This window comes from Camelus bactrianus, chromosome 11 (assembly GCF_048773025.1).
Source record: "Camelus bactrianus isolate YW-2024 breed Bactrian camel chromosome 11, ASM4877302v1, whole genome shotgun sequence".
NCBI lineage: Eukaryota > Metazoa > Chordata > Mammalia > Artiodactyla > Camelidae > Camelus > Camelus bactrianus.
In genome coordinates this window covers 32,390,055-32,402,220 of record NC_133549.1, presented here as the reverse complement: position 1 = coordinate 32,402,220, position 12,166 = coordinate 32,390,055, and the positions used below count along the sequence as shown (strand labels likewise).

Genomic DNA, 12,166 nt, shown 5'->3' with positions numbered 1-12,166 from the left:
ATTTCATTAATTCATGTAGATAATATTTATGACTTTAAAAAAAATGTTTCAAGAACCTCAGTGTAGAGATGATTTTAAAAATGTCTCAAACAGCCCTAGTGATTGATTCTCTTTGACACTTTTAAAGAAAATAAGTGATGGGGAACTTCAGAAGCAAGACCTGAATGTGTTTATTAATGTTACTTTGGCAAGTCTAGTAAAGGTCTCTACTCTGCCTAAATAAAAATGAACATAAATCATTCATTGAGTAAACCAAAACTTTAATAAGATGGTAAAAGATAATGTATTGATACACATTATAAAAATTGCATTAATAGTATTTACCATTTCAAATAGAGTAAAAGTCTATATATGCTGAATCTATAATACTATCTCCTAAAATGTTAATATTGTAAATAGGGTTGTTGTTTCTGTGATTAAAGCCCCCATCTACCCACCTCCCTAAAAGGAGTAGAATCACTGAGCTGATTATGTTTGTTTTTGTAAAGGTCCCACCTCCTCCACTATTCGGATGTTATCAGCTTGAGTTCAGACATGTAAACACTCTAAGATTTAACTTGGGATTTCGGCTTCCCTGATTGAAATGTGAGAACAGCTAAGGGAAAAAAATATAAGGAACACATCAAACATAAAAGAGTGATGCGATAAAGGAGTTTTACTCATAATAGATTAAATAACGTGAGGATGAGAGGAAAAAATATTTTCTTCCTATCTTAAGTGAGATTTAGATTGCTCATACCTCTTGAGTGAATTATAGTTTTATTTTCTATCTTTACTGCAAAAAAAGCACTGTCTTTTTTTTGCCAAAAAAAAAAAAAAAAGAAGTGAATACGTAGTCCCCATGTCAATTCTTTAAAAAGCTATAGATCTTTCCTTCATTTGAAACTACTGCCTAATGTAGAGGAAATAGAAAGGAAGGGGGTGTTTCTGTCTAACTCAGGCTCCTTTATTGTAATGGATGTTACAGTTCTGTGACAGGGATCCTTTTTTTTTTTTTTTTTTTTTTTTTTTTTGAAGCATGTTCACTTCTCTTAATGGATATTTTATGTGCCTAAAACATTTGCCTTACGTACATATAAGTGTGACTTTTTTATGCCTAAAGAAAACTATTCCACAAAAATAGATTGAGTTCGCATTTTCTGAATTTTTAAAATTCTATTCCTGTCACTTTAAAGTGATTACTCAGAGATTTCCCCTGGACTTGTATAAATCAAACTTACAAATTCTGAAAGTGCTTGGAGACTCTGAAGTTTAGTTGTAAGGAGCTGTCACTTCAATAAATAGAGTATGATAAATTATTGTCATGAGACTGTGTAACTGTTAGATTATTACTTACGTGAACTTTTCAGTCAAATTTGACTCAGATTTGAAACTTTAGAGATTACATTTAAATTTTTAGATATTCTGTTATCAAATGTAGCAAAATTTCCATTTCATAATGTAGTCTTTAAATTTTGTTTTGAGACTCTTTATCACAATATAGGAATTAAAATCCCTATAACTATAACACATCCTTAACCAGGAATGGTCACTTGAGGATAACTCTTTATTCTGCATCAGTATTCATTCAGACTATGGAATCAAAACAGAAGCCCTTTCTTTAAAGAAACAAGAGATTTATGTTGGCTTTTGTTGACTTTTGATTTTAATTTTTGTAGCTCAGTGGCTGAGCTTTTTTCTGGGTAGGATCACCTGCTAATTATATAAGAAAATATTTTCTGCACACAGATAAGTATATTTTTCAAGTTAATTGTTGATAAATTGATTTTTCAGAACGTGTTGGCCATGTAATATTTATGATAAACTTTTAACATACAGGGAAAACTTGGAGATAAACAAAATGAGACAAAAATAGCAATATTTGTTTAACTAAAATTGGGATATATCTCAATTTTTTAAAAATTATAGATCAGAAAAGAAAAATAATAAAGAATTAATAGTGATGGTTGCAAATAGATAAAATAAACTAAGTACTGGCTGTTTAGTGATTTTTGATGCAATATACACATCCTCCCTTTAGTGACTGCTTTGCAGATTTAGATAAATGTGACTGCCATGGCTATGATTTCTCATTCTGCCAATTTATAATGCAATTTTTAAGGCATTTAGAGCCTGGCAGTCAATACACATAATTATAAAATGCCAATTAACTATAAAGTATATTAATTTACTCTTATATATATAAAAATATTCTTGCCACGATTAGAAATATCAAAATTTAAAAAATTAAAAAATTTTCAAATGTGTTTTAATGTCCTTCATGCCATGCACAATTTATTTTATTCCAAGTTAATTGCTTTGTATAAATTCATCTCTATTATATTCATTTCATACAGTTAAATACAGCTCATCCTTGATTTACAAAAAAGGGACAGAATTACCTACTTTGCACATTCAAGTATTATTGGATCTTTCCAAGGACTATTGTCTTAGGCATTATCATTTTGTTCTTTTACTGTGTCGTATTTTCCATTGCATATGACATTTTAATTTTTTGAGAGAATTCTTTCTTGAAACGTAGTGATGCTGTATTTAGAGTGGAAACTTTAATAGCTGTTAACTTGATTTAGTTTCATGAAAACCATTCTTAGGAAAGGAAAAAAAAATCTTACAGAATTAAATCCCCTTCATAGTGAAGTATGATAATGAGGCAAATGTTCCAAGCTCTATTTCTGAACCCTAATAATGTCTATATGCAAAGTTTCCATATGCAATATTATATTGATCAGTGAATAAATCTGAGTAAGTGAAATTTGAGTAAATCCTAAATAGAAGGCTCAAAAAATATATAAAGAGTGGGATATTTCTAAACGTGTGGAAATTTTTGTGGTAAAGCAATATTCAGCAGATATGATTGCTTAATTTTTTAATGTAAGGTTCTCTTAAGTTCCGATTTGGGCTTGCTGTGCATAAAGTGTGTCAAACTTCAGCTCCAGACTAGGGGGTGAAGTCGGTCAATTTAATTCCCCAAGATCTAAAGAAGGTCGGTATCATTTCATATAGCCCTGGCAGAGCAGATCATTACCAGGCACAAATCTGTTCGTTACGTGCTGAGGGTTTATAGCAAAATAAATAGACTGTCATCATAAGTTCAGAAAATTGTGTGTTCGACCCACGATAATGTGTAAAGGGCGTTTAATAGAGTTCAGCATTTATTCGTTATCTGTATGCGGACAGAGACGGCAGTCGCGTTATCAGCTTTAAAAAAAAATTGGGGAGTTCTGGGGGTCACGTGACACCCCTCACACACAGAGGCGCGCGCACGAACCCTCCCAGGCTCCGCAGTGCAGTTTTGATTTTAGTCACAGCAGAAGGCTTAACCACAAGAGATTCCACTGGTTCAAACCAGCGTAAACCAGATTTTTTCAGCCCACAAAGGAACAGATTACCTCTTGTATCAAATTCTGCATTGGGGGGAAAAATCTTTGTTTCAAAAAAGATGTTGATTATCATAACTCAACATGGTGGCATGGCGCACTTTCATGTCGCCTATGACGGAACTCGTAACTCGGGAAAAGACGAAATCACCATTTTCAGTCTAGCCTAAGCATTGTTAATTTTCAAAAATAGACCATCTTTTGTTTCCTTGAATGAGACCTCTCGGACTAACTAACAGAAAAAAAAAAAAAAAAAGATAAAGATTAAAAACCCTCCCATTACCTAGCTTAGCTACAAATCCGGTGTAAAGCTGGGATGCAGCCATGCAGCACAAACAAGATAGAACGTTTTTTGTTTGGAACCTATTGAAAAAACAAATGGGTAGCATTTTTAAACACTCATTGATTATGGCAGGGTGGCATGGCCCAAATGGTCTCTATTGCTGAAGAGTAGTTTTAAACTTTGGCCCTTTAAGTATCATAGTCAACTGAAGGCTGGTGCCCCCAGAAAGAAAAAAAAATAGCTGTGCGATCAATTCCCAGCTCAGCTCTTCCTGAGAATTAATGTTTACCGTTTTCTCCCATGATGTTTGCATGGCAAAGAGAAAGATTCCAGTATGTGATAGGCCAGGTATTTTAGTTTAGAATTTTACTTCTTCTGGAGAAGAATTGTAACTTTTCACATGAAATGAGGAGATACTCGACCCGTATACACTCTGGTTGCTGAGGGAATGAGTAACGAAAAGTAATGACAACTTTGTGCGTATTTTTGAAAGGATATTAAAAGTTTCTTTTTCACTAAATGCGCTGTAAGACGTTATGTAATAGATTCTATGACCTTTTCAAATAAAAGATTCATAACAGATTTGAAACCTCATTCTTGTGTACTTGAAATATTTTTCAGATAACAAATGAAATAAACTATGCTGGAATACATATTACCTTCCTTGAACTGGTGACAAAAACAGCATTAAGCATTGAAAAATCCGGGCTATAGAAAACATGATACTTTTAGAAAGACTTATAGTGAGCAATTCATGGCACGTTTCTCCCAAAGCAATAGTTTAATTTATTGGCCTGCATATGTCAAGTGTTATAACAGATGTTACACATATTTGGATGCTTAGAAATTATCAGTTGTAGACCTGAATTGCTGAGGATGCAAATTTCAGACCTAGAATGTGGTTTATAGTCTCTTACAATGTAGGTTTTAGTTTCTATTCATTGTGGAAACTATGGCAGACACCTCAACTGTACAGTGATATTTGTGGTTTAGAACATAGTGCTGTCAAACACAAAAACACACACACACACACGCACACACACAGAGTGAACTAGATATATGGTTATATCCATTTTCTAGTTTGTAAACAGTTAAGCAACTGGTTTTATCTGTTATATATAAGGCAAATAGAAAAATATTCTACACAGGAGAATCCAAATGTTATCGTGCAAGAGTTTACTAACAGGTAAAGAGTGATTTTTGGGTTTGACTTTGGTCAAAATAGACTATAGTACGAAGGAAGTGAGATGCTTTGAGATGGCCCATTTGATAAGATAAATAAAACTGAGAAGTGAAGAAATTTCAGACATTGAAATAAAAACACCATGTGATTTCAGTAGCCTCTTAAAACAAAAACCTGGACATCGATGCCATTATATACAACATTTCTAAGGATAGTGAAATATTTTCTGATAATCTGTCCTAAATATTATCCATCCTGGCATGCTTTATTCCCAATTAAAATAATGTTACTTCCAAAGGTGATCCTATTACTAGAGTGGATACAAGTATAACATTAACATAACAGTTTGTGGTTTAAATACTTATTGGGACAAAAGCATGAACTATTAATCATGTTCATTTGGAGGTAAAATCTGAAATCAGTTGTCAAGATTCAAAATAGAGAAACATCCTGAAAACTTGTACATACAAAACCTCTTCAGTGGTTCATTCTTAGAAGAGAGGAACAGTAAACTTGTTTTCTTTCTTTATAATATAGACTTCTATGAAGTCGTTCCCCTTTATTTCATGATGGTGTCTTAGATGTACTTTAAAAGAGAATTTCACACTATTCTCTTTGTTTAATGTGACAGTGTGAGAAAGTGATCTTTATTCGTTCAAAAAACTCTGCATGTAGTCTATGCTTAGGTTCTTTTAATGTGTTTGTCTGTGATTTTTAAATGCTAAACATGTAAACAGATAAATTGTCAATGTTAATTCTGTATCCTGTCACACAACTGATCTTTCTTTCCTGCCATTTCTTTCCTTTTTATCTTTTTTTTTGTGCATTCATGTTGCAGTTGATAAAATTACGTGAAGAGGTGAGTACTTCCTAGCTTGCCGTGTTTTTTTTTTTTTTAATTCTGCTTTTCCCTATAAAATTGAGTTTCTAAATCTGAAGTAAGATCTTTAGGTTCATTTTTCCAGGAAAATCTACACATAGCGAAAGTATTGATTATATTGTTTAGAAATGTTCTCTGCTGACTGTCTTTATAAAAACAAGTATATCCTAATCATGCTTATCACAGTGATCATTGTTTGCTAACTTCAAAGAAAATTCCTATTTTAAAGACCAAGTCGGGGAGGAAAAATAAAGGAATATCTTAAAACTATACCTACGTGTAGTTTTAATGTAGACCAGCTTCAGATTTGTTTTATTTGTACTCATTTCTCAAAGGAATCAATATGATTAAAAAAATTTTTTTCTGACATTCTGATTTACTTTACTGAAAACTATTTTTAAATAAACTCCTTTCCCTCAAGCTAAAATTCTAAGATGCAACATTAGATACCATGAGTCTATTATCCTTTTGGGGGAACACACGCATGTTATAAATGCCCTGCTAGTCTGTGTACACAGATACCTAAGAATAGCCAAAGCTTTCCTCATTGTTAAACACTTTCCTTTTTGTAGGAAATAGCACCCAAGTGAGTTCTCATTTTTCTGAGTTTGCTAGTCTGTTTCATAATACAACTTCAGACTTTTTTGTGGCCCAGCAAATATTTGCACCAGTGTTTATAATTTTATCCCTGTATGGATGAGGGATGTGGAATGCTTCTCCTTCTTATTTTTTTAATTTGACCAAACTTATCAAATATGCTTTGCTACTCTTTTCAGAGATGGAGTTGAGTTCTGTTACTTTTATATTAGTGCATAAAACAAAGGCCCATAGTGCAATTTATAAATTGTCTAATTGCTTATTGTAATAGAGTACTGCGAATTATTTTCAAGTTTAGATTGACTTCGTTGTTGAGATTTTCCTAGAAGTTTTTCTTATTGGTGTGTCATCATTCTCTAGGTGATGTGAATGCTAATTTAGAGGTTTGTAGAGAGTGGTTTTCAACAACTCTTCTGATTTAAGGTGCGTTAGTGATGCCTTCCTCAGTAAGAGTAATAACGATATATAAAATAAAGGGTGAAAATACACAAAACCCTCCCCCTCCAACCTTCTTGTGTTTTTTGTCTTCCTTGCATGGAAGCAGATATATATATACACTAAATGAATATTATCGAATGCAGTTTTGATGTATAAGATTATTCTCGAGGTGAGTGATACATCAGCTCCATTCTTCTGCCAGACTGTATGTATTTGCATCTGCTCAGGCTTAGGTGAAGAATCACATGTTAATGCGGCTAACAATAGCCTTGAAAACCACTATGTGCAGAAACTACATGAAGCCCTTTCCCTTGAATCTAGCAATGAATAGAATTAGTAAATTCTTGTGCCTTAGTACCATCAGCATCATCGACAGATTTATTTTTTTAAGCTGAATTGTGTGGACTTAGAAATCTTAATTCTAAAAGCAGAAAACGTCACATCTGCATTTCTTTTAAAATATAGTCCATCATCGTTCTATGACTTAATTCTTTTCTTGTGCCTATAGCAACAGTTTCATCAGTTATGCTCCTGGAATGCATGTTTCCCAGACTGTAACCTGAAATGGACTTGTACTCAGAAGAATTGGATCACTCAACTCATAGAATAATAGATTCTGAAATACTCTTTTAACAGTCTTTGATACAGATATAACATTGATATTTCCAGAATGGGTTACGGCAATGACACTGATTTGGTTTAGGGTTTGCTCTGAAGTGATTGTTTCTCAGCCAGGATTCTAATAGTAATCACACAGTGAACATACCCCAAATTTCTTCCTGGTACCTGTCCTAAGAAGACAGGCACTCGTATGCTTCAAAATAGGATGTTTTGTTGTGTTTGGAAACAGAGTATGCCCCTGTCGCTTCCTTGTGATGCTCTTTTTGGGCTCAGCTCTGGAAACAGGGCATGCTTGGAGGCAGACTGGTAGTGCACAGGGAGCTGAACTAGTGGTGCCTGTGCCGAGCTCTCCGTTTGAATCCTGCGTCTCCAGCTCGCCACGTTGCACAGCTCCTCACACAAGTTGAGCTGTGTCTGAAGCTCCTGCACAGCTTCACTTGCCTGCTTTGAAAAGGGCTGAGAAGAGGGTGAGAGAATGAGTTTGGGATGGAGTGTGGGGGCAAGTTGAAAGCATCAGCTGCTACTGTAGTGTATTTCCTTTCATTTTCAGAGACCAGGGCAATGCACAACTAAGGGAACAATGTAAATAGCACAGCTGTTACAAGAACTTGATTTTAGCTTGACTTAAGTGAAGAGGTTCCCAAATACAAAGTGAGGTCCTGCTGGAAAGCTGCTGGTAAACTGATAGTCCTCTTGTGTGCAGATTTACTCTGATAAAATTGAACTGTCCTGAAGAAGAGTTACTTCCTTAATTTAGAAATATGCATTTTTTTTAAAATAAAAAGTTCTTTTAGAAATTGTGCTCCCCACTATAGCCATACACTGAATAAGCTGATTTGGCTCCCTTTCATGGAATCCCCCAAATCATTCTACATTTAAATACTTTGTTTCCTGTATGATATGTTATCTTGTAATTAGACTGTCCATTTCCAGTACTGAGCTTTGATTTTTTTTAAAAAAATCTGCAGTAGCTAGATGTTTTCTTTTAGTTTAGGGATTTCATCCAATATGAAATTGAACCTGAAATCTTTGTTCTGATATTCTGGATTAAAATTCACATTTACTCTTAATTTCTTTTTAGAGAATCACCGATTTGAAATCAAGTCCTTTGTTGAGAGAGAAAACAATATTCAAGGAAGGGAAGAACAATTCCTACTCCTAACACCTGCACGTAGGCAGAATTAGGCATAAGAAAGCTATTTTTGACAAGCTAAGTGAAGTGTTCAGTTTTATTTAAGAATAGTCATTAATGCCAAACACATAAAGCTCCCCTTGCTTTTCTCTTTCTCAATTACAACCTTTAGTGATTTTGCATTTTCGTGATATCCACTTTCCTTCCTTCCTCCCTTTTATTTATTTAGCTTTTTTTTTTTTGGCAGAAGGAGGGGTAGTTTTTCTCTTAATTTCTCTACTGTGTAGTAGACAACTCTATTAATTATTATAGACTGTTGTTGCAGCTTTCCTGACCTTCACATCAGGTCCTATCTCTCTGTTCTAAATGCATTGTTTTAATGATTCTTCCCGCCACTCCCCCCCAGCACTTCCCCCCCAAAAAAAATTTCAAGGAAAGCTTTGATGTGGCTTTAGCTGCCTCCAACGTCTGGCCGCATCTCAGATGTGTCACCTATGCCGGGAGGGAATAAGGAAATCACGTTTTGAATGGTAATGATAACATACTAATCACTTCCTTTCTTTGAAGATGGAAGCGAGATATTCTGTCAGCATCCCTGGCTGCTAGAGCTTGGAGGCACTGGTCTAGGTGTATTAGCTTAAGTGTGCATGTCAATACAGCTTGCATCTCCAAGATCCATGGGGGCTCATTAGAGCAAGGTGGATCGTTTCGCTCGACAGCCACTCAGATAATATGTGTGGCATTTCCTTTTTTATTATTATTAGAAAGCATTTCTTCTATTTTAAATGACATCTGTCAACAACACAAAGTTGGAGTTATGGTTGCATTTTTTTCTTTCTTTTTGACCAGATTCCAAAACTGATTTGAGGGGGAAAGGTATTCATTTATACAAATACATGTGTGCATGTACACACATGCATATATACAGATAATGCATATTCTTGTATTTCTAAGTATCCAGACATACGTGCATCTGTACACACACATGCACACACACAGACACACACACATTCCCATGGGCGTGCACATATTCTTATCCATTCACCACCATGATTAGCTTATGAATATGTTTGTCAACCTGAATATGATCTAGTGTATGATCATTATGCTTAAAAAAAAAATCAGCCTCAATGTAGGAAAGAAAATTAAGAAGCTGAGGATTTCGGGAAAATCCTCTAATTTCCTCTATCAAATATAATATAATAGAGTGTATATAATTTTTACCATTTTAGTGCACAGTCTAAAACACTAAGTGTCAGAAGTTCACTTTCAGTCCAGTGCTGTATATTTGGTGATAAATCCACAATTTTGTACATCTGTGTGCATGGGGAAAAATGTGTCTTGTTTCTTAGTGGTTGCCCCAAGTTGTCTTAAAACTAGAATTGCTGTTTAGTATTCTGTTTCAGTATCTTATGTTGTTCTCTTTGGCATCTTGCTGCACATCTAGAATTGAGGCACATTCTCTTAAAAATAAAGTTCCTGTTTAAAAATTACTATCTGCAGGAATCAAAGGAACAAGTAAGTTTTTTAAATGATTGCATTTTATAAAAAATAAATACAAAATAGGGATCATAGATCTATGCAAATATCTCACATAGCTACTTCTGCTGAAACGGGAAAGATCCAGTTGGTTCTGGTCTTCATACTTTTCTCAGTGTTTTGGAGTAAATTCATTGTGGCCATATACAACGTGAGTCTGCCTTTTAAAACAAAGAAGTGGATGGTCCATACACAGCTGATTGATTGAAAATCTGTCCATTGTAGTGGTTCGTATAATGCAAGATTTGCTAAAAATTATCTATAATGGATTGTGACTCCCTCTCCCCACCCCTGCCAGAAATGTTAGGGCATACAACGGCATTATTTTTTTTAAGGCAAGAAAAGAACATTGTAGACGGCCGTCTGATTTTTTTTTCCCTTTTTCTTTTTCAGAGGGCACATCTGCTCGATAACACAGAGAGGCTGGAAAGGTCATCTCGGAGACTAGAGGCTGGATACCAAATAGCAGTGGAAACCGGTAAGAATTCTGAGAGTGAGCAAATTGTCTTGCTTATGCACAGCAGTCTTCACAACACATGACATTTCAGGGAAACTTCAAAGGAGTAGCAGAGACAGCAGCCCGAGATGTGGTTTACATATTGGGGAGACAATTGGGAGCTTATTTGCGCTTATCTTTTTTCAAGTTAAAAGGCATGACATCTACTGAAAACAGTTCCTGAGGTTTAAAAGTATACATCTGAAAAGAGATGGAATACTTTGTCTAAATTCTACATTTGTCTTAATATACAGTTACATGTTGTCAGTTTACCCACCCGCAATGATTGCTAGCACATGGTGCCGGCTCCAATTGTTTCCTCCTTTCCATTTATTCACATATGTAAAAATTAACATTTTAATCAGCCTAAATGATGTGAACTAGGGGCAAAGTAGTTCCAATACCAAGTTTACCTTGCTTCTTTGTCCTGGTGTTAGTAATATTTCCTAACGATCCGTATTTTTTTTTTTAAATCATGAACAGAGCCTGTAATCAGATATGGGAAAAAAAAAAGTCATGATAACTTTATTTTAAGTGTTAGTTAATACTGTCCAAACTTTTTCTTTGAATTAACACTAGTTCTTAATTTGAGAAAACACAGCCCTAATTTGACTTCTAAAATGAGTCTACTTAAAATAGACAGGCTTTTTCATTATTAATGTTTCATGCCATAACGGTTTATTTTTACATAGTAAATAAATATCCATTAACTCCTTTATACTTATCAGTTTCTTATTATTTAGCTATTTGCAAAGTATAGATTATATCTCATCTATTTTACATATTTTGGGTAGCTCTTGCCCAGTGTATGAACAACACAAAAAATATATGGTCAACAACATTTCCATTGATTTTTTTTAAATTTAGTGTTACCAAAATTATGTATTTTGGGGTAGAAGGTAAAATGAAAATGATTCCATATAATGTCTTTTATGAATGGCCTGTGTTTTCCCTTCCCCTGAGTTCATGACTCTCCTGTATTGGTTGGCTTATGGGATGAATTCTAAGAAATCAAATGGCAAGAACACCAATGGTATTGGCATTATAGTAATGGTGAGGAAACTGAAGGAAACCATCAACCTTCCCCTCCCTGCCCCACCCGATTTTGTAATAATACGGGCAGCCTTCTTTTCGAGGTTATTGGTAGATTGGCTTTCTGGCCTGATTGGGATAAAGGCAAGCTTTTGTTTGTTCTTTCAGTCCTTGGGCTCACTTTAAGAAGGGACTGTCCTTGCAAATTATGTGAATAATGAGAAGAGGCCTGAACCTGAGGTCAAAGGATCAAACTTGAGTTCTAGCTCTTGTGTGTGACCTTAAGCAAATCACATAACCTCTCTGAGTCTGTTTCTTCTTCTCTCTCAGAATATTCCTACGATATGATGGCATAAGTTAAAATATTTTCTATACCATAAAACACTGTACAAATATAAAATTATTATTAATGTGTGGTCATTTGGTGATATACAGGCATTTATATTTCTCTCACAGAAGAAGAATTATTGTGATTGAAATATGTATTAAAGGAATTTCTTAAAAGTGTTACTTCGGCATGCTTGGGGAACGTGTCACTATACGTGTTGAACATCAAGGGACCTTCTTTGATATAGTGTCCCATTGGTG

The 12,166-nt window shown here is 34.6% G+C and overlaps 1 protein-coding gene across 10 annotated transcripts in view; it reads left to right on the top strand.

Annotated features, from left to right (window-relative positions):
• Positions 1–12,166, top strand: part of VTI1A (vesicle transport through interaction with t-SNAREs 1A) — a 341,670-nt gene that overhangs the window by 69,517 nt on the left and 259,987 nt on the right. For 7 of the 10 annotated variants that reach the window (XM_010969811.3, XM_010969813.3, XM_045506549.2 and 4 more), the window contains exons 5-6: positions 5,682–5,702; positions 10,444–10,528. In XM_010969811.3, coding sequence (XP_010968113.1) covers positions 5,682–5,702; positions 10,444–10,528 — 106 coding nt within the window. The remainder of the gene's footprint in view (positions 1–5,681; positions 5,703–10,443; positions 10,529–12,166) is intronic. The other 3 variants (XM_010969812.3, XM_045506553.2, XM_045506550.2) reach the window with 1 other exon arrangement.